The following is a 22410-nucleotide window of genomic DNA, read 5'->3' on the forward strand; positions in this document are numbered from 1 at the left end:
AAAATTGAGATGTGACAGCAATAATCGTAATGATAGAGAAATATAATCGAAAGAAGAAAACCGAAACGACGTTTTCGATGGTTTGGAAGAATAAATTTTTCCTTGACATATGATGTTTGTTTGACAGTAGGCGCAGTTTTTACCATAGGTTTGTGTGTGGTCGTGTTTAGGAATTCGATAGAAAAAATAATTATAGTTTCTTATAACTATCCAAATAAAGAGTAACATGAGATTGTGATGTGTGGAAATTAAGAGGAAGATTCATTTTTTTATGATCCCAGATATATCAAGTAACGAAGTTACAAGGTGGCCTAATATTTGACACATCACACACCCAGATACAGTATAATATTGCTTTAATTAATATATCCTTAATTGATAGAAACATTCGTTATCAATAAAGATAACGAAATGCAGGCCATCAAGTGTGTGGTGGTTGGAGACGGGTAAGCAGTATTTATTTTTTTAATTTGTATTCTACCTGTTGTAGTAACCTTGTTTATATTGAACATCCTTGATATTTATTCCATAAAATATTAAGTATTTCAGCAAAACTGTTCAGTCAATTTTAGAATGTTAATTAATTGAACGCGTCTATCTTTTCAAATCACTTATTTAGATATATTTATGTTCTTCACATTCAGTAACTTATTTGATTCGAAATCGGAAATATACATATTCAAATAAAGTTTAATCAGTATTGACTCATAGTTCATGGGTATGATAAGGAAGGCTGATAACTTACTGGGAATTACATATATGCAATGTTCACATCAGTAGATAACTTATAAGTGGAAGTTTTCTCAACTCACATCTCATCTTCAGCCTTGTAATTTAATAGCATAATAAATTTTTAGAAACATAAAGGAAATTTATGTCTATTTTCAAGGTATCTTATGATTATTTTTCAGTTACATAAAAGGTAATAGTACTTATTAGTTATAAGTATATAAAACAAATACTTGCCCTTGATTAGGTTGAATTTATTTTTTAATTTTAAGAATCACAGAAATGGTTGACTCATTTCTACTCAATCACATTACTTCTAACAAAATCTTAAATAAATTGAAAAAAATTCTCTTTCAAAAGCAACTAAAATGAAATAAACTTTTTGATGTTTCACACATAACAATGAATATAAAACTGGTCATTTGGACGTAGACTTAAATTCAATAATTGTACAACAAATTACCGACCTACCTACATTCACATGACAATTTGTCATGTGAATTTTTTATATATTTATTTATAAATTTAAAATAAATTATACATAATGTGTTGAATCATCATATTAAAAAAAAATCAAGAAAATTGAAATTGAATTTTTTTTTAAATTTCGCTTTAAGAGTGCACAACTTATTTTCAATTCCCTAATTTTCAATATACTCTCAGATCTATATTTGCCAGGTAGAGCTGGTTTTCCTCTTTTTCGGGGGGTTCTTATTTTAATATATTTTTTTGTCGTCTCTAATAGGCATACTTTGAGCTGACTATACAATTTTAAAGTCCCGTTATCTACTGTATTTTTCTAGAGTATTCAACTTACATTCTCTGCTATATTTCTTCTGTTCTAATTCTGTTTTTTGTAAGTAGTGAACATCTTAAGTAGTCTAGCTCAATAGTTCTTATTTCAAATTACATTTTGAAAGATTCTTTTTTTATTTTTCCTTGGTAATTGTATTATTATATCAAAGTATAGACTTATTTAAACAAATTTTTTTGCAACAGATAACAGTGAAACAATAGATGAGTTACCAACAAAATTATACATTTGTTTGGGAAAGATTCTATCTTTACTTTCATAAAATTTTGGAGTATAATAATTTTTTTTAATTTTTTTAAAACAGCATCATTTAAAACATTTTGACAAGAATATTGTAAATAGTTCTGCTAATGTAAATGGAGTTTACTAACAATGTCATATACGGTTTTTAATTTATGCCAATTAAAATTTATTATTCTCAAGTTTTCTTTCCAGATTGAAAAGCTGCTAACTAGAGCATAACGTTTATAACACTATAGTAATAATATTAATTTATGGCACTTAATTAAATATTGTATTTTAATTTAGTTTATTTTATAAAAGTAGCGAATACTGCTTACATAATTTCCAAATTATATTTCGTCCTCCATAGTCCATTTTTATGAATGAGAGAGTAATAAAATAAGGAAATAACATTTGTACAAATGTAATAAATCTTATTTTGGGTGTATTCTTATATTTTCACCTAATTAACCTGCTTCTAACTTCTATATAGCTGAAGATAAAAAAGTGTTTTATTTTTTTATATATATTCATTGTGTCATACTGCTTTATAGGTAAAAGGTCTTAAACTTTGATTTTTAAACAATCTCTCTTTCATAAAGGATGATTTTAATATAAAAACTCACCTGTTTAAGTAGAGCTACTTCTAACAAATCCAAATTAAAATGAGAATCAGATGAACTGTCGCAATATTCACAATGAGTGGCTCAATCATTTCATCTGTAATACTGTCCTACTTCCACATTTTCTCTTCTTCGTAATTGTATGATTAACTGCCTTTTCCCAGTTTTTAGGCTTCACATCATCTACAAACTCCAAAAACAACTGTTTAATATCACTTATCTTGAAAGAATTATTTTCCCTTGAAACTTCTCTTTTTATCTGTACTCACTAACCAGTTCTATCTGGTTTAGTTCGCAATGATATGGTGGAGATCTAACCACCGTCATTTGCCGATTTTCTGCAATTTCATACTTTTTGAATTTTTATTTATGAAAGGAAGATAGAACTAGTATGGGACTTAATAAATCCAATCATTTGGTTGTGGGCATCTCCACATTTGATATCGATTAAAACCTTTAATGTCTACTACGCGAAAGTAACAATCAACCAAATTATTCGTAGGCTCTATCCAAATCATAGGAATACCAAAGTCTAATCCAGAACATTCTACCGTTTTTCATTAGCTTAATGAGTCATAACAGGAACCCATGGTTTACCTATTTTGTCCATTTTGAAAACGGAATACTCAACATTAGTCTCTCTGACAAAGTCTGTGATATTTCTTTTTTGTTTTTTTTGGTATATAAACACCGCAAATATAAATGAACAGATCTTGAAACTTCTGGAAACTCCGTACACAAAGCAGTAATGGTGAATCTGCGGTTTTCTTTAACCATTCTGTCAATTCGTTGAACCAGGTCATCTGAAACGATAGATTTACATCCTTGACCCGTTCATCATGCACATCATTATATCAATCACTTCACTCCGGAATCAAAACGATCATCATCTGAGTGGACTGCAGCTGGTGAAACACGTCCAAAGCGTCCAAAAGCACAACAGTCAACTGGGAACGTTATGGCGCCATTATGTTGGGATGCGCATGGAATATTGTTCATCGACTATCTTCAAAAAGGAGAGACAATCAATAGCGAATGCTACATAAAGTTGTTGGATCATTTGAATGCAAAAATAGACGAAAAACGACCTCATATGTCGAAGAAAAAACCACTGTTTTACCAAGACAATGCATCGGTTCAAAATTATATGGCAATGATGGTTGAATTGAACGAATTACACTTCGAATAGCTTTCTCATCCACCATGTAGTACAGATCTGGCTCCCAGTGACAACTGGCTGTTTGCCGATCTCAAAAAAATGTTCACCGGTGAAAAATTCAGCTCAAATGAAGAAGCAATTGTCGAAACTGAAGCCTACTTTGAAGCAAAAGACAAATTCTTTTACAAGCACGGCATCTAGAAGTTAGAGAAGCGTTGGAATAATTGTATTGCTCTTGAAGGAGATTATATTGATGAATTAAATCTATTTTTGTTGTTATTTCTGCGGCAGTCCTTCTGGTGTAAATTTCCTTAAAAGAAAATCCATAACTCATACTTGAACGTATATTTTAAGTGTATGTAGTTTATACAGAAGACTTCTGTGTCTGAAAAATTCATGTTAAGGAATACTACAGTTCTATCTTCCATCAACTTTATTGGTTTCTGAATTTGACTTGATACTTATGCATTTGGTTTTCAGTGAAATATGCTTAGAAAACTTGAATAAAATCTAGAAAATTACAAATCTAATTATGTATGGATCCAGTCTTGACATTTGTTGTTGACCTTATCCTTCCAATTCATAGAATAACATTTCAAGTATCATATTTAAGATTTGTTTCAGAGCTGTTGGTAAGACATGTCTGCTGATCAGTTATACTACCAATGCGTTTCCCGGTGAATATATTCCCACAGTTTTTGATAACTACTCTGCTAATGTAATGGTAGATGGAAAACCCATTAATCTAGGTCTATGGGATACAGCAGGACAAGAAGATTACGACAGATTGAGACCTTTATCGTATCCTCAAACAGATGTATTTTTAATTTGCTTCTCTCTTGTTAATCCAGCTTCATTTGAGAATGTAAGAGCTAAGGTATGTATACCTCTAAAAATTTTTGACTACTGGTTACATATCTCTATGAATTTAGTTACATATTGTTCTCGGGCAAAAATTACTTTCGATTTGTCTTTCTATTACTGAACGCACATTATCAACGTTACTTTGTGTAAGACGATTAAATATTTATGAGATACAGTGAAACCTGATTAAGTGGGACCTGGATAAGTGAGAAACCTCTATTATTCAGAGTTGCAATGAGGTCCCGGTTCTTTTTCATTAAATTACCTCTGTTAATGGGACTTTTTGAACCTTGTTCAATGATATTTGAATTATGAGACATCAATTTTTTATGGAAAAATATTTATTGACATACCATAATGTGGAGATGTTAGTTTTACTGCAAACTAAAAATATACAGCATAACGAAATATTGAAGAAACAATTAACGATTTGTTGGAATAAACAATATATTTGAATGAATATAATAAATCAAATGTCATTTTTTTTTCTTACATGATTTTTTGGGCAATAGCTATGTAAAAGTTCTAGACTGATAAAGAAATTTCTTATTTCTGTCTTTCACCTGTTCCTTGAATTTGAGGAGTTGATAAAATTCTCAATATTGCTTTGTTATGGATGAAAGAAATGTCTCATTAAAGATAAAAATCTTTTTGTCTCTAACTGATTTCATGCACATAACTTCAACTTCTCAAACATATCTTGAACTTAATACAAAACCAAAATTACTTTGTCGCCAACCCAATAATGTTACACTTGTTGAACAGTATCACTCTTTTTATAACTAGTTACGTAAATAATTATTGTGTCCCTAGGTATTTGTGTGATCAGAATTGCTCTGACATTGAGTCAACATCAAGCTCAAATCTATAAGATTTCTAATGTCGCTTTATAATAATTATATTTTTTAAATGATTTCAGTGGTATCCAGAGGTACGACATCATTGTCCAAATACGCCTATCATATTAGTAGGCACAAAACTGGATCTTCGGGATGACAGGAATACAATTGAAAAATTAAAGGATAAAAAACTTTCACCTATAACATATCCACAAGTGAGTATAATCTATATAAATGAATTGTGGGTAATTTGGACTTTATATCATATAAAAATGAAATTTTTGGAAATAGCAGTGGATCTTGTTCAAGTGCATGCTTAATAAAACGTACCTCAATATAACGACTCAACCCAAAACCTTTACATGAAGAACGACAGAAAACACTTTTGAAGTATTGAATTTCGAAATTATTTCAGAGGTGAATAGTAGAAATCTTTTATTTTTATACATTTTACACCCCTCACTTATCATCGGAATCTATTTTATCGGCGACTACGGTAGATTTCTACCTGACCGGCGGTTCGTAGTTGGAAAGGAGGATGGTGCCACTCAGCGTTCGCAGGGGAATGTTTAATTACATGTACGGCATTAGCAGGAAAGTAGTTGCTTTCTCCCTTGAAGAATGACAGGAAACATATCTTCCAATTTCTAACCAGCGTCTATACCTATCCTGCCATAGGTCTTCTCTCCAACTTATTCGTGGTCTTCCTCTTCTTTTCTCTTGGGTTTCCACTTTAGGATCTGTTTTGGTATTTTTTGTAAATTAATTTCGCTACTATATGTTATAATGCTTTTGAGGATCGTGTTATATATTCGTTGTTTGTTAACTTTAGATATTGTGTGGTCCCATCATATTTCATTCATCATAGATATAGCTTCTCGGTCCTGTATATTTCTCTTTTTGATAACTTTGTCGAGTGTTCAGTTTTGTGTTATTTTCCTAAATACTTGTATTCCTCTCAGTATTTTATTTGTGATCCATCCTCCAGGTGGATGCACTTACATTTAGTTTTTTACGTATAATTCGAGACCTCCATTTTATTTCCGCATCCTGAGTGCCTACTCCAAATAGATCTTAAATAGTAATGGTGAGATGCAACACCCTTGTTTTAGACCTTTCTTGACAGTAAAACCGGTTTGCTTAAATTTTTGTTATGTTTTTTAGGCTGCTTTTATTAACCCATTTATGTTTGTTCCAGCGTTGACTACAGCTTGCTAAGTGGTACACTGTCATATGTCATTTTTTGTCACATCACATTATAGATGGTCTACTGTGGATTTGCTGGCTCTGAATCCAACCAGCTCTTCCGCTTCAAGGTCTTTAAATATTCTTTCAATTTTGGGTTTCAATATTTTGCTGTTAATTGTACTAGTCACTGCAATACCTCTATAGTTTTGGCATTGGTATCTGGGGCCTTGCTTGTGGATTGTCGACATTAAAGAGAATCTCATTCCCTTGCTCTGCGCCTTCATATGTTTCTGGAACATTATTTTTATATGTTCTTATAATGTGTCTGTTCCTGCTTTAATAAGCTTAGTGGAAATATTGCCTGATCCTGGAGATTTTCCGTTTTTCAGGGACCTACATACATGCTCGATTTCTATTTGACTGCTCCTTCGTTGAGACAAAATTATATTTATTCAAGTATTCTCTTCTATTTCAAATTCTGGTCTGTTCTCAGTTATTTTGCATTGTTTTATCTCAATCTTTCTAAAAAATTTTTCCTCCCAAATAGTTGTTTAGATTTTGACAGTTTTTCTCTCTAGCTCATTTTTCTTTTGGGTTATTCTTTATCTTACCATCACTTGTACTTTGTTTTATCACTCTTAGTATTTGTTCTTAAATATCTATGATATCTACTTTTATATTCTATGATTTCCTCTTCAATTTCATTACCCCACCGGTGCGGTTTCTGTTTTACCTATTTCAATTGAATCTTTCCAATGCTGCTTCCGCAGTTCCAAGTATGCATTTTTTAGATATTCATAATGATCTATGTTTTAAAAGTTATATATTTCTTAGTTTTTCGTCTAGGTGTTCTTTGTATAGTTTTTTCACGCTGTCATGTTCCAAACTGTTTAAATTGTAGCATATTTGTTTAATGTTTTGTTTCTTTTTGTTTTTGGAAAATAGTGAATACAAATTATTATATAAACAATTTAAAACCAAACAGTTGAGTACTATAATCGAGAAATATGCCTGGTTATAATTACCTTCTGCAGGCATCTTTCAGCTGTTAAAAAAATTTATAGTCATCCCTTAGATTTTAAGTTGTTTTATTCGTAACTGGCAAGTATGGTTGTCAATTAGTTACAGATAAGTGGATACATAATTCTACTTATTTGATATAGTTTGTTTAACCTATTCTTGATTGCTTGATAATTTACATCAGTCTCAGAAAGATACATGGCAATGAAATTAGAAAGAAACTATCAAAAATGTGACGGCAATTAATTCTGATAGTCAAACAGCTACACATGAACCCTCATGTCAACAAATCTAAGCTGAGATGAGAGTGCCGAAGAAAACTTTATGGAATAGGCAAGAATAAAATAACTATTGAATATAGTTTCTAGAGGCTGAAAATCCAAAAAGTATTTGGATCTACTTTCTCATTGGATCCCTTACAGAAACGTCTCAGCAATCACCAGATGAGACTAGATCTGGCCCAAACTAACATGTGGAGACTTTGTGAAAAGGAGGAGCCAACCCAGATACTGAAGCTCTTCAAAATTCTGGATTTTTCCATGTCAAAAATAGTTCATGTTGAAGTGTCCTGTAACTTCTAGTTAAATCTATTTATCTATAGATTTGTACCCTTAATTTTTTCAAGTCAGTTCAATCTGATTTAGTTACTTCACTGTATGTATAGAAAAATTAAAATTAAATTACGATTTTAGGGCTTGGCGATGGCGAAAGAAATCAGTGCAGTAAAATACCTCGAATGTTCTGCTTTAACGCAAAAAGGATTAAAGACAGTATTCGACGAAGCCATTCGAGCTGTCCTTTGTCCAGTAATGCAAGTAAAACCAAAACGCAAATGTGTCATCTTGTAATTATATTAATATTAAACAAAAAAAAAAGAAATAAATTTGTTGTGTTAATTTTGAACCAGATCGCATTGTAATATTTGATAGAAAAAATAACGATTTTTCGAGAAATGTTTTTGTACTTACATTTCAAAAAACCAGATGCGAATGGGTTCAAAATTATTGGGAAATGTCCAAGTGCCACAAATCTTTTTGGTACTACTTTCTGTGGAATTTTATTTTGATATTAAACAATCCTTATTGCTTCAGTTCAGTGTATATAAAATTATCTGAGACTAGTTTGTATCAGTAACTTCTTCATTATCTTTATTTTATGCACCTATTTTGAGTACAGGCCTCTCTTAATTCGTCTAAATATTTCTATATTGCGTCTCTACCACTAATTGTTCCACCAACCATGGTTTCCATTTTTGTTCTTCATTTTTGGAAGTCTAGGTGACAAGTAGTTCTAATGTCCCAAGTAATCTGATAAAATTCGTGTTTATATGAATCTGCAGTAGCTAATTTTCACCATGCAATTTTTATAAAAAATGAGACCTAGATTTTAAAAATAATGAATTTCTGCAGCATAGTTCAGATGACCTACAAGTATATTTAAAGTGTCTATGTAAGTCTGGTGTTGATAATAATTGGCGCACCAAGGTTTTAACATCCAGTTAAAATGATTTTGTTTGTTTATAAACTTGATTGAGTGAAATGTTGGAAATAATCTGATAAACTACGTGTTTCTATTCCTCAAGGGTAATAAATATTCTTGTTAAAGCCTATCATTTATAAAAAATAGTCACCTTGTTTTAGAAACAGTTATTTTTTATATAAATATACCGGGTAGTTCATATGTCTTATGAGTTCATTGTTGTTTTATCTTATCCATTTATTGTAACAATGCTTTCCTCAAATATTTCCCCTATTTTTGTTGGAACTTTACTTGGAGAGAGTTTTCTTCAAATCTTTCATTTGTGGTTGCATTTTTATTACAATATACAGCAGAGTTCAAATGACCTACCAAGTTTCTTCTACCTAGAGTGTCTAAAGTAATTTTGTATATAAACATACCAAGTAGTTCACATGTCTTATGAATTCATCATTGTTTTATCCAATATTATTTATTGTAACCATACCTCCCGCAAGTTTTCCACCATACTTCTTGGTCCTTCACATGTACAGAGTTTCCTTTAAATCTCTCCATCACCTTGTGGGAAGTCTGCTTCTGAGAGCATCTGAACTTTAACGCCATTCCATTATTCCTTTGGTTCATTTATGATCCATGCTTTTAGCAACATCTCGAGACCAATTCAGTCAATTTGCTGTGAGGCCTGTCTTAAACCGTTTTATAATGTCAAATTATTATTTTACGATCTCTTTTTATTAGAAATAGAATTGTTAAAATATGTATTTGACCAAATAGCTTTAACGGAAATGTAGATACATTTATTAAAAACTCAATATTTTTAATGGAACTATTGTGTTATATATTTCCATTTCACAAACTTAGTTCTCAATAATTGTTCTAGTTGCTTCAATAGGGGATATTATTTTTTGGCTGCTATTTTTTAATTTCAACAAACGTGAACATATTTATCTACTATCAATATTTAATGTCCAGGTTACAATGACCTATTTTACACCAAGAGAAGTGTCAAGAAGCCTAGGAAAAAAAATACAGTAATCCCCGTATTTCCCTTTTAACTTGGGTTTTGTTTCCTTTTCACTTGTCATGGCTTAAAACTAGAAATGTCGATGTACCATGTCCTGAATCATTTGTTTAACTGTTAAGCTGCTCAAAACCATAGTAATTGTTGCTACATTACCAATAAAATTGGAAGATGGTCAGTTAATGGGTATGGGGCAATTATTGGTGTGTTTACCTTACAAGGAAAACGATCCTTTTTTAGGCCAACGCAATTTTTGTTACATCCATAAACATCTTTATCAAATTGTTGATTATCTTATTGATAAATCTTGATAGTAGATAAAATTTTATACAATATTTGTATCGTAAATTCATATTACGATAGGTGAGAGGTATCATAATAAGATTTTACGACATTTACTTATATTGTAAATAAAAGTTGTGATTAATTATTATTATTAATAATGGAAAATATTACAAAAAGGTTTGTGTCGTATCTGAGAAGCACAAAATAACATTAAAAACCTGTGCATAAATGTGATTGTTTTTGAATGGTTTTTAAGTATATAGCAATTATGCAGAAAGTTGTTTATAATTCTTTCTTATATTGATACATTTGAACTACTTTTCGTATTTCCTCTTCTAGACACATAATAAATATTTTTTTTAATGAAATTATCTTATATTTATGGCATTATTATATGGATTTTACTATGAAATTGAAAAATTATAGCCAATGATTAAATTGTAATATTTTTTTTTTGTTCCTGATAGAGGAGATATGAGAAGTTATTAGAGTGTATAGAGTATTGTATATCTAATTCTTAAGTGGATATTGATATCGACGTCAATATAAAATACTAAGATTGTTAACTTGCCTGGCTAAAATTTAGGTAAAAAAAATGTGTTCAGTAAAATTAACGAGCAAACAGGTGTATACAGTTGGATCAAACATAAAAATATTGAGAAAAAAAAATTATTTTTTCGTTTAAGCTGTATATTTCGTTGATTTCTTTATTTGTATGTACAAAAAGTAGTCATATTTCAGTATAACATACACCAATAATGTTATTCTCATGATAAAAACAACAAAATGAATGAATTTATGTTGGACATTGCATTAAAAATTTTTAGTTTCTTGCTCTTTATTAGTTAGTTTTTATCTCTTATCATTTTTAATCATAAACATTTTTCGTTCTCTGCTTCTTGTGAAAACTTTGTTCAAGATTTTTCTGTTTTAAAAATTCTGTCTTTTTAGGTTTTTTTGAATAAAAGCGATCAGGTCAATTAATTTGTCAACTTTCCTTAAGATGTTTGGTAGCTTTCCAAAGAATTGTGTAACTTTATTGGAAAGTGGACAGCCTCATCTATTAATTTATACGCAATATCTTCACTGAGCAGCTTCAGTCAAATTTGCTGACATTTTGCTAAAGAAGTTCGACTTCGTGAATGGACCGAATGTGCCTAATAGATTGTTTAAGTAGTCTAAAATCATCTATAACTATCTCAATCGAGTGTACTTGACAGCTTCACAGAAAGTGAAAAAAATTGAAATCAACTGAATATGTTTATTACATTGTTTCAGGAGTCTAAAAGTATCTTCCTAGAATTGCATTTCTCATAAAACCACTTTAGATCACATTGGTTGGTTATTGACAACTTGTTTAGCAGAAGAGTAAAGAAAAGTCGAAAATCGACTTCATGAATTGAGTGAATGTACCTGATGCAATGTTTTAGTAGTCTAAAACCATCTTTGGGACACATTGGTTATTGTTGTCCACAGGTTCCTCGTCTATAACTGTGTTGATTGATGTGTACTTACAGCTTCACAGAAAAGTGAAAAAAATTGTAATCGACTTCATGAATGGATCGAATATATTCAATACATTGTTTTAGGTGTGTAAAATCATCTTCCCAGTAGTGCATTTCTAATAAAACCACTTTAGGTCATATTGGTTAGTTATTGACAAATTGTTTGGCAGAAAGAATAAAAAAAAAATGGAAAATCGACTTCGTGAATGGTCTGAATGTACCTAATGTATTGTTTAAGTAGTCTAAAACTATCTTTAGGTCATATTGGTCAGTTGTTAACAGCTTGTTGGCCAGAAGAAATAAAAAAGGCGAAAATCGACTTCCTGAATGGGCTGATTGTACCTAATGCAATGTTTAAGTTCAAGTGGTCTAAAAGGAAAGTGAAAAGAAAATGAAATCGACTCCATGAATAATAAAACCGGTTTTGAACACATTGATTGGTTGTTACCTGCTCGTTCCTCATCTACAAGCGATGCCAATATAATTTGTACAATATGGAAAATGACATTTTTTATTATGTATCTAATTGCTTACGTTGGAAAAGTTGTTAGTTATACGGTTTTATTGAAACCATATTTGTTTTTTGAATTGCCTCTTGATTAGGGTAAAAATTTCATTGTCCTGGTATAAATGGATATTACAGTCCTTAAAATTACAGCTTAAACTGGAAATTACTCAGTTATTTTAGAAACAATTTGGATCTGACGCGATAAAAACTTTAGATCGTCACTACAACAAATTTAGAGGTTCCCTTAATTTGTGAACTTTGGTTATTGTTATTAAAAATATTTGATTTTGGAGGAAATGGAGAACATTATTTTGTAAAATGGCTTTTTTATATACATAATCATGTAAACTCTTGTGATTTCTAATTTTAGATGAAAATATATAAAACAAAGATTTTCCGGGAAAAAAACATTTAAGGTAATTATGACAGACAGAGAAATTTGATAATTTTTAATACTCTGTGGAAATAGAATGGTATGTTCGATGACGTTTCAGTATTATCAGACTTTCAGTAGTTCATAAGGATTTACTCTGTCAAAGTTTCATAGTCCTTAAATTATTTTATATATTATAAATTATAGGATATGTATACAATTGACGTTCTCCATTTTTTGTAGCCAAACTACTTTTAAACTTAAACTTTAAGGTTATAAATTATGTTACGTTTTTTAGTGGTGAATTTGGATTCTACAGAAAAAGTATTTTTTATAGAACACTGAAATATGTTAAATTTTAATTAACAATAACATTATTAATTGTACTTTTCGTTTTATTTCAAATGTAACCACTGGTGGATTTACATACTTTGGGGCCCGACCTTCTCTTTTTCCCATTGTTAATCAAATCTTGATGACATAAAAAAAGCAGTTTTAACAAAGGCTTTTGTACCTCCAGGGCGAAGTATTGTCTCCAACTCTGCGGTGTCTGGTCGTAAACGACTTGATCACTGATATAAATGAGGTAGGGTTGTATACACAAACTTACACTGATGGCTTGGCTATCCTTTAACTTGTTAAAGACGCCGTCACTTCGCGGAGCTCCATCTCAAGAACCCCGCGACTGGTGGACAGCTACTGCCAGTCCGAAAGGCTAAGGATTAACCCAAGGAAAACCGAGCTCTTCAAATTATGTATTTGCTCCCTTAGGGTTTACCACCATATTTTATAACTTCTATTAGAATCCCATTCCTACCGTCATATTTGCCATTCGTCTTTTCACTGGGAAGCGCAACAATGGCACGTTCCCAAATATAACTTGGGAGACGTGCCTTACGTACTTTGAAGCCATAAAATATTTGGGGTTAACTCTGAATACAAAACTGCTCTGGTACGAACACGTACACAAAAAAATAAAAAAGGCTACCTGCGACCTCTGGTCCTGCAGAAGGGATTGCGGCTGTAATTGGGGTCTTTCATGTATGATTCTTCATTGGATTTATACCTCTGTGGTCAAACATCTTCTCACATAAGGGGCCCTGTAGGGAAAAAGTGAAAAAAAGAGTGTGACTGGACAGAGTCCAGCGCCTGGCGTCTCTGTATAACACAGGGTCCATGCGTATGGTCCCAACTAGGTCCCTTGTTGTATCGGGCTTCCCACGCTTGGATCTAGCGATACAATTCGACGCCATGAGGACAGCATGCAGGCTGAGCATCCAAAAAGAACTGCAGGTTGGATCAACTAGCCATCCAAAAATTTGGACGCAGGTTATATGTGAATGTCCAAAATTTCGATGAACACCGACTAAATGACGCCTACGACCGTTAATAATAAGGGTTTGGAGGCACACATCACTGAGCGGGAGCAGTGGATCAACGACTTCAAGCCCGCTATATTGAATAATGACACACACCAAGAGTTTGGTTGGAGCCGACTGTTGCGTAGACTACCCTAAAATAAGCGAATCTTGTTCGCTTTCCACTGCCAGTGACACTTTTCTCATCTCCTAGATTACCATTAGACAGTAACTTTCGTCTAAACCAAAGAAGAAACGTAACTCCATTTCAGCTGCTAGCGACAGCTCATGAAGAATTCCTTACCTCAGCTACCTGAAAATTTCTAGTTACCAGGTGAAGCATGATCCTGAATCCCGTCTCATAGATCATAGGGTTTTGCCGTTTTCCTTTAACCTGGTGTATCCGTTCATCAGCCAAATGGCGATAGAGAATACAGCCGCAGCTGTAACCGCCCCCGCTCCTACTTAGCAACGAACATTCATCTAATTAACTCACCTATTAACTGCAAACGTCGTTTGGTTCTTTATCCCATTTTCAGTTTTCACTTAGTGGTAGGCGTACACACAATGAGTTGATACCACACTAAACAAACCCCTCCTAAAAACTACCACAACCCCAGACCTACAGAAAATGAGTTTTTCTCTAGACGCTGTTTTTAAGTGCCAGAAAGGGTGTTTTGAGAAAAATAACACACTCAACTACTCACTAATATTTATGTACAAACTTAACATCTAATTTATTCAAATACATTTCTTAGTTCACTTGTCACTGTCCGTAGTATGACGCTTTATATATCAAAATGCTTTCTAGATCCTTCGGATTCTTGAGATCTTTGGAATGCCGTTAACAAACACAGTGGCTAGGCGTCGAGGGCGATCGCGCGGATCAATACGCATCACCATACTGTTTCTGATGTCTGCTATAAATACATACATTTGATATAAATGTGTAAATAAAAATAAACACGAAACACCAGTGTCCCATTTGAAGTTTGTAAGATTAGTCGATACACTCATAGATGAGTTTCGCGAAGATCGATGATGACATGAAATAAGGCTGTACAAAAGACTGCACATATTGTGGAATGGCAAGAAAAGAGATTATCTTGTGTGTTCTAATACATTGAAAAAAGGATAAGACGCGAAATTTCGGTATATTGTGATACTTGCCCCGGTAAACCGCGAAAGATATGACATTTAAAAAAAAAAATGATTATTTTTTCATAATATAAGTTAGGATATGTTTCTTGATAAAATAGCTGATAAATGTTTTGTTTTATTGCAACGGCACAACATTTTTCTTCCCATCACAGCTATGTATTTGTAACTAATATAGTGCTGGGATCTTCCATGTGTTAAAAGGCTGAAGTGCAAAGATTTAAACCATAAAAATCTGAAGGAGCTAGATGAGGAGTGGGTAAATCTAAGCGCGGACCATAATGAGATTTTGAAGATGTCTCCTGGGTCGGAGACTGTATGCTATGGACACACCAATGTTTTGGGTGAGTTTTTTCCTTGTCTAAGAAATTGTTTTGATAAAAACATTACAAGTGTCATTTTGAAACATTAGGACAAAGAAATTTGACAATTAATAATTTTGGTAATTTTATACTTTCGCCGTCCCCTCGTTTTTTGGCTCTAGGAAATCGAAAAATCATCATTCGTTTTTACGGCGGATTTACGAAAAAAAATTATAGGAATAAAAAAATGAAAACTTACATCATCAGTTGTACATCATTTTTTTTGTAAATATTTTGTATTTTGTAAATATTCATTTTGTGTAGACCAAAGAAACAAGTATAATTTGACTATGTACATAAATTTTATGTACGTATTAAATTGATTTTGTAAAAAATTAATAAACACTATTATATCATTTTTAGTTTTCAAAATATTCGTTTCTTTTTTGTAGATTAACAAAAAAAACTTATGAACTTCGTTTGATGCTTTGTAAAAAAGTTATGAACGATTATATCTCATGAAGCACATTTATTACCACATTTAAAGTCATAAAACCATGTAAAATCTTTAAGTGAGGTATTTCCTAATTTTTTTCCCATAAATTCGCCGTAAAAACGAAGATTTTTAAGAAAATTCATCGAAATCGGATGAATCTTCGATTTTCTAGAGCGTTTATGACAACACTTAAAGCCATAAATCCATATGAAATCTCCAGGTGAGGTATTTCCCATATTTTTTTTATAAATCCGCCGTAAAAACGAAGATTTTGAAAAAAATTCAAAAAGAATATACATAAATGTCACCTATATTCCAAAATAACTTCACTAATAAAATCAATCCTAAATTTGACAAATTCCAAAACCATTTGAGCACTCTCAGTAACTATTCTTCCACTCATAATTTGTCTTAAATCATTAGTAAACTCATTTTTCTTAATTACTAATAGCCCCTTGATTAAATCTGGTAATTTTTTTTCCAAAAATAAACTAGGATAGTTACTACTGAATATAATAGAATCTAAACGATTTATAACCCCACACCATCCTATAAAAAGCACAGCTTTAAGGTTGTAAGAAACACCATCATACCCAATATATAAATTGTTATGTAAATCATGTTCTTTAATAAACTTATATTTGTTATTATCCAAATTAAACTTTAATATTTTTAAGACTTCATCAAGTGTGAATTTTATATTATCGTAGCAATTGTCATGTAAGAAAAATCCATATTCTGTTAGCAGTTTAACATTATCATGATTCCCATATGAAATAAAAATTTGTTCGTACTTTTTACATGAACTTAAGGTCCTCAATTCATAAAATAAACATCCCCCTTCATTGATAATACTAACTTCTGTATTGGCCAAATAATTATGGTTAAACATATCTAAAAAGGGACATAGTCCCATAGAAGGTTCATCCTTTAACAAATTTAGAGAGGACTCTTCACAAATTATGTGTGGATCAACATATACTGCTCTGGTATTAACCATTACATAAGCCCATTTTAACAAACTGTCAGCCAAAGTGGAGTTATTTGGTATAAAATCTCTAGTTTTATTGAGAAAGTTTTTGAAATTTGTGGTTGTATATTCAACGTTCAACTTTATATCTGATGGAAATAACTCAATTTCCTCTTCATTAGCCAGCCATGTTAAGGGAGGAAGTTTTTCTGGTAAGCTGTTAATATAATCTGTCCAGTACGAATTAATTCCTTTTTCTTTTTCATTTATTAAAAATAAGGCAAGACTTTCGTGAATCGTGAATATGTTTTTAACAGGTATGTCTAACTTCACAGTAGTGTAAGTAATCATAATGTTCATGGGTATTGAAAGTAAAACTTCATTTGCACCCACTGTTATTTTTGAACTAATTCCTCTTCCTGTTTCTGGAAATAGTTTTAGAGACAGTTTCTTGTGATTTTTCCATCCTTTATTTGACATCCATTTCTGCAAACTCACCAAATGTTCTTCATGACATAAATTTACAGAATTTTGTTCATATTTCTTTAAACGTTTTCGTTTAGTCCTTCCCATATATATAGAATGTGCAAGATGCTTGTATAAAGATTATTGTTAATCTTAAAAATAAAATTTTCTGATATAAACGGAATAATTTAGTATAACAGTAAATTTTAAACACGTAGGTTATATTTACAATTCAAAAATCACTAGACAGATTGTCTGATCGGATGTCTATTGATAATGTTGATCGTTGACAGGAGTGTGTTCCAGTTTCATTCACAGTAATATTTAAGAATTTCGTCCTTAGAATTCAAATTGTCCACTATGTAGACTTAAATTACCTTCAAAAATATATACTTCTAATATTATGAGCTTTGTTTTTATGATTTTCAAGCTATCACAATAAAAAATTGTTTTTCTTTACAAAGTTAAATGTCATTTTTGGAACTCGGCTTTTACAGCATAAAGCGCACGTGTTTGTGTTTATAGTTCCACTAATTCTCACCTAGGTTGAAGCGCTCTTTTCGGAAAGTGAATTCTGTATCCAAAATGGTAGGTACAAATAAATCCGTAAAAAATGCAATCATCTTAAAGTGTAAAATGAATATTGAGGCATTAATGTATCTCAAAAATTCCGTAGATGTCGGTTGTACTAAAATTTTACCGTGTTTTAACGAATTTTATTATTATTTTTTAATAGTTGTTAGTGTCACTAAGTGCAGTTTAATTTTATGTGAATGAGTGTATTTATACTATGGATTGTTAAAGTTTTGCTTATTTCGATTGTTAAATGAAGCTATGGGTTAACAAAATGGAATGCGAACAATTTTTTTAATATTTTTAAGTTACTTCTTAATTCTAACCTCAAACGTGTTTAAGAGTATATTTTTTATTTTAGACGGAAGGTACTGCTACCATTAGGACCAGAAAATTCATGACCAACAGGTTGTTGGCCAGAAAACAAATGGTTGTTGATGTTTTACATCCAGGTCAACCCTCAGTAAAAAAAACTGAAATCAGGGAAAAGTTAGCAAAAATGTACAAAGTAAGTACAATACTTTTATTATTTTCATAGTTAATTACAATTATTATCTTCTGAATTTCACATATTATTTCACTGGAGAAGACTGCTTGACATAAAATAGTGTAAACCATTCCTTAGCTATAAAAAATTAGGTAAAGTAATTGCTGCCATATAAAAGTTATCCGTTATTTTTTCTTATCACCAATTGCTTTGTGTTACATGTTATATCTACCTTTCTTACTCTTGTAGTCAAGGATACTCAAGTTAGAAGTTCCAAGGCTTCTTTTATGAAAAGCCTAACTACAAGACAGACTAGGTGATGGCAAACATTGTGGAACGTCAAATGTTACCATTAATAAAGAATTATCTATGTCAGTCAGTTGATTATCTGCATCCTTTGAATCATAAGCTCTTTTTGCTGCTTCCTGGTGCTCCGTTAGTATTTTTCCTCATTCATTTTCTTCTGAAGATTGTTTTGTGGGGTTTTGGGGTTTAAACAAAAGATTTGAGCATTGAAAAATTTTTGTGTATTTCTTTATTCATTACTACAAAGCTGAAAATAAATACAATTGTTTCGTTATGTACTTGCAATGTTATTAAGGTATAAAGGGTCAATCTATTTGAAGTGATCCAATGAGGGTTGCTTGACCAATTTTTATTCTGACAAAGTTTTTGTTATTGCCCATATAATTAGGACTACAAAATAATTTTTTTATTCAGCTTAATAATACTAATGATTTTCACGTACATTTTTATTATTTGGCTGGCCCTTGTACATCTTTTTATCAATCTGCTAATGACAATGTTTGGGCTCCAATATAAAAAATTTAAAAAAAAAATATCAGTGCTTGAACTAAGTCCAGTAACAGGAGGATTTCATGGTATCTCAGAAAAACTTTCAGAGGAGATAAGTATGATTTTGAATGGACACTTTTGACACATTAAGAATAACCAGAGATATTGAGCTTCAAACTTTGGAAAAATGAAAAAAATTTGATTTGCAAAAATTTATAAAAAATTAAGAAGACCTCATATTCTGACATATATGAGTATATTACTATATTTAGTAGTATAAAAATCATTATCTATGGTATTTGATTCATTCATTGTAAAACCAGACCTTAAAAGGGCACTTTGCTCAATTTTTTTTTAAATAAAATGACAATTTTAAGGCATTAGTGCTTGTTTTAGAAATAATTTTGTAGGGAATTTATAGAAAATAACGGTATAAGTTTTATTGTGTAAGCTCTGGTCTGTACAAAGGTATCCAATTTACAAATGATGCCTGCAAAGGAGCTACTTAAAAAACATTTAAAAAATTGTTTTTGGGTCCTAATTATAAGTGTAATACTACTCGAAAAAATTATCACTATAAAAAATGGTCAAGCAACTAAAAAATTTTTCATTGGATCACTTCAGACTTAAGTGAAATTAGTGCTTTTCACATCATATAGAACATCATCCCTAGTAACACAATTGAGCTATTTTATGAGTATAGTTATGACTCTAAGGTATCTAAAAAGTCTAATTTACCGCATTTTATGCCTTTGTGCACAACTCATTTCTAGATAAATAATATTTAGGACTTGAGTTATGCCCTTAATGTTTTTGGAAAATACTATTTAGGGGTAAATAGTTATAACTTTTTGCTAGGGTATAGAGCTGGACCTGTCAGTGGTAAAAAATTAATAAAATCATGACATGACTCAACCTGTTCTTGTTTTCACTAGAGGCAGTGATTCCCAAGTCTGTTTTTGACTTACAACATATATTCAATATATTCTTATTTACTTTTTTTACACTATTGAATAGTTGTTTCAAAAATTGTGGGCTTATAGGTTCTCCCGGATGTAGTATTTGTCTTTGGATTTAGGACAAACTTTGGAGGTGGGAAATCCACTGGTTTTGCTTTAATCTATGATACATTAGATTTTGCCAAGAAATTTGAACCTAAACATAGGTTAGCAAGGCATGGTTTATACGAAAAGAAACAACAGACTCGTAAACAACGTAAAGAAAGGAAGAACAGAATGAAAAAAGTCAGAGGTACCAAAAAGAGCAAAGTTGGAGCAGCTGCCAAAAAGGTAAATAAATAATAATTGTATGATGAATGAGCATGTTGCGACATGATTATTTTAAAATCTGATTTTTGATACTATTTTTTAGTTTGAAACTATGTAATTATGTGAGAATCTTTAATGATTTATTCATATCTTCTCCACAGTTTTGAATTATGCAAAACATTTTATTTATTGGGTATCCCATTAAGTATGTGCAATTTAAAAATAAAACACTTTATAAAGTAGACATTTTTAAATTATGTACAAAACAAAATATACAGCATCTGGTCTTCATTGTTCCCTCATAAAGCATTAGTCTTTTCTTCTGTGTTTTATAAGATCATTTTACTACAAGACGGAAAGGCTCAGTGCCAATAAAAGGTGTTTGTCCTCCTTGTTCAGGGAGAATATTGTCCTCTGTTAATCTCATCAACTCAGAAGACTTCTTTAAATATTGACACAAAGCTATCAGACAACTCCATATGGAAACTAATTGAATCAGCAAAGAACCCAGTCGATCAAAGCTCCCCAATATGTAATTAGGTAAATCCAAATGATGTATGGGATCAAAGAGACCAAGAAAAATCGAAGTTGGTTGCAAAATATCTTGCTGTTTTGATTCACATCTAGATGATGACACAGGAAGAGAAATCTCTTCTATTCCAAGAAACATTGTAATAATGAAGGTTTTTACTTTATAAGAAGTCTTAAAAGAACTTAAATTATTGCACATTAACAAACATCCAGATATAGATGAGATGTCACTCCAAAATTCTCCGAGTGCTGTCAAGAAAAAGTGTAGTGTTACTTATGTACAAGTATCATCTTATCACCCAATCAATGTATTACCCATAATATCAAAAACCTTCGAAAGACTGACTCAAGTCATCATATCAACTCATAGAAAATTGCAATTCTAATTGAACTAAATAAAGAAAAAAAAAATAAATTTTGGTTTGTTACCTATTCAACGAATCGCCATTGGTCTTAGCTCATAACCGATCTAAATCTTCTATTATGAAAGTCTTTTGTCAAACCTTGCTATGTGAAATTTATTGTTGTGAATAATGCTCAAAGTTTTCAATAGCTATGTCGTTTTCAAATTTTTGATATAATGATTTATACCGTATTTTTTTATTTCATAATAAAATAGTCAGCGAAAGTATATATACAATATATTGAATTTACAGGGGAAAAAATAAAATGTACTATGGAATTGAAAGGTTCAATGTATGTAAGATTTTTCCCCTTGATATTTGAAATTATCCTTTGTGTCTATTTTAACTTTTTGTTTACTAATAGTAGTTTGAGACTCTACTTTATAAAAAATAGCTTTGTGTGATGTTGAAACATGTGCCATGTGTAATTTGCTTTTGGCATTTAAAATATCTAAGAATTTCTGGAACTGTTGGTGATATTCATACTAAACACACTGTTTACACCAACACTCGCTATTACACTATCTGACATGCGTTTTGATAACCTAGGGATCGTCTTCAGAGACAGAAGGTAAACAGTAAAACTTTTACACACTGTGTATATGTGTACATGTTTATTTTGTTGATTTGTTTTGAGTCTGAGTATTTTACGTCCTTAAAAATGTATACAGTGGTAGTAGTGTGAAGACTCAATGTATGGAAAAAATGTGATAATTATATTTTTATTTTGTTTCAGTAACCTTGACACTTGGGTGGAGTTTATTGTATGGCACTTATCTATCATCTTTATGGGTTTTATATATGTGTAATACAAGTAAACAGTTGATGCGCAGGTGCGTTTTTAATGTTAAAACTCCCTTTCCATAAATATATGTTTATATGATAAAAAATATTCTTTTATTTTAATCTCCCTGCCTCTATGTTATTAGTTAATTTTTACCTTAATTGAAGTCGAACTTTTTTTTAAATTGAAAAGT

General features: G+C 31.2%; 3 protein-coding genes across 5 annotated transcripts; 2 read left to right on the forward strand and 1 right to left on the reverse strand.

Moving 5' to 3' along the window:
• Window positions 1-104: 104 nt before the first annotated feature.
• On the forward strand, window positions 105-13012 carry LOC130899683 (ras-related protein Rac1). Its single transcript, XM_057809811.1, has 4 exons — window positions 105-446; window positions 4172-4424; window positions 5331-5465; window positions 8151-13012. Exons 1-4 carry the CDS (start codon window positions 412-414, stop codon window positions 8304-8306), a joined length of 579 nt encoding a protein of 192 aa, XP_057665794.1. The 5' UTR covers window positions 105-411; the 3' UTR covers window positions 8307-13012.
• A 1667-nt stretch (window positions 13013-14679) lies between these two features.
• Window positions 14680-17616, reverse strand: LOC130899682 (SET domain-containing protein 4). 2 transcript variants are annotated; one of them, XM_057809809.1, is made up of 2 exons: window positions 16735-17616; window positions 14680-14904 (listed from the first exon to the last, which is right to left on the reverse strand). In XM_057809809.1, exons 1-2 carry the CDS (start codon window positions 17481-17483, stop codon window positions 14871-14873), a joined length of 783 nt encoding a protein of 260 aa, XP_057665792.1. In that variant the 5' UTR covers window positions 17484-17616; the 3' UTR covers window positions 14680-14870. The 2 variants fall into 2 exon arrangements, with proteins under 2 accessions (XP_057665792.1, XP_057665793.1); XM_057809810.1 differs by having other exon boundaries at window positions 16800-17597.
• A 258-nt stretch (window positions 17617-17874) lies between these two features.
• LOC130899685 (40S ribosomal protein S24) lies at window positions 17875-22265 on the forward strand. 2 transcript variants are annotated; one of them, XM_057809814.1, is made up of 5 exons: window positions 17875-17963; window positions 18310-18456; window positions 20274-20519; window positions 21686-21725; window positions 22170-22265. In XM_057809814.1, the coding sequence occupies exons 1-4, from the start codon at window positions 17961-17963 to the stop codon at window positions 21695-21697; spliced, it is 408 nt and encodes a 135-aa protein (XP_057665797.1). In that variant the 5' UTR covers window positions 17875-17960; the 3' UTR covers window positions 21698-21725; window positions 22170-22265. The 2 variants fall into 2 exon arrangements, with proteins under 2 accessions (XP_057665797.1, XP_057665798.1); XM_057809815.1 differs by lacking the exon at window positions 21686-21725.
• Window positions 22266-22410: the final 145 nt, after the last annotated feature.

Source organism: Diorhabda carinulata, chromosome 11 (assembly GCF_026250575.1).
Source record: "Diorhabda carinulata isolate Delta chromosome 11, icDioCari1.1, whole genome shotgun sequence".
NCBI lineage: Eukaryota > Metazoa > Arthropoda > Insecta > Coleoptera > Chrysomelidae > Diorhabda > Diorhabda carinulata.

Excerpts from the sequence above, each read along its gene's own strand:
- LOC130899683 (XM_057809811.1), top strand. The coding sequence starts at position 412 with ATGCAGGCCATCAAGTGTGTGGTGGTTGGAGACGG. Across the intron at positions 4,425-5,330 it reads TTGAGAATGTAAGAGCTAAG|TGGTATCCAGAGGTACGACA; the intron begins GTATGTATACCT and ends AAATGATTTCAG. Across the intron at positions 5,466-8,150 it reads CACCTATAACATATCCACAA|GGCTTGGCGATGGCGAAAGA; the intron begins GTGAGTATAATC and ends TTACGATTTTAG.
- LOC130899682 (XM_057809809.1), bottom strand. The coding sequence starts at position 17,483 with ATGGGAAGGACTAAACGAAAACGTTTAAAGAAATATGAACAAAATTCT. Across the intron at positions 14,905-16,734 it reads ACCTTAAGTTCATGTAAAAA|CAGACATCAGAAACAGTATG; the intron begins GTACGAACAAAT and ends ATGTATTTATAG.
- LOC130899685 (XM_057809814.1), top strand. Across the intron at positions 18,457-20,273 it reads AGTTAGCAAAAATGTACAAA|GTTCTCCCGGATGTAGTATT; the intron begins GTAAGTACAATA and ends GTGGGCTTATAG.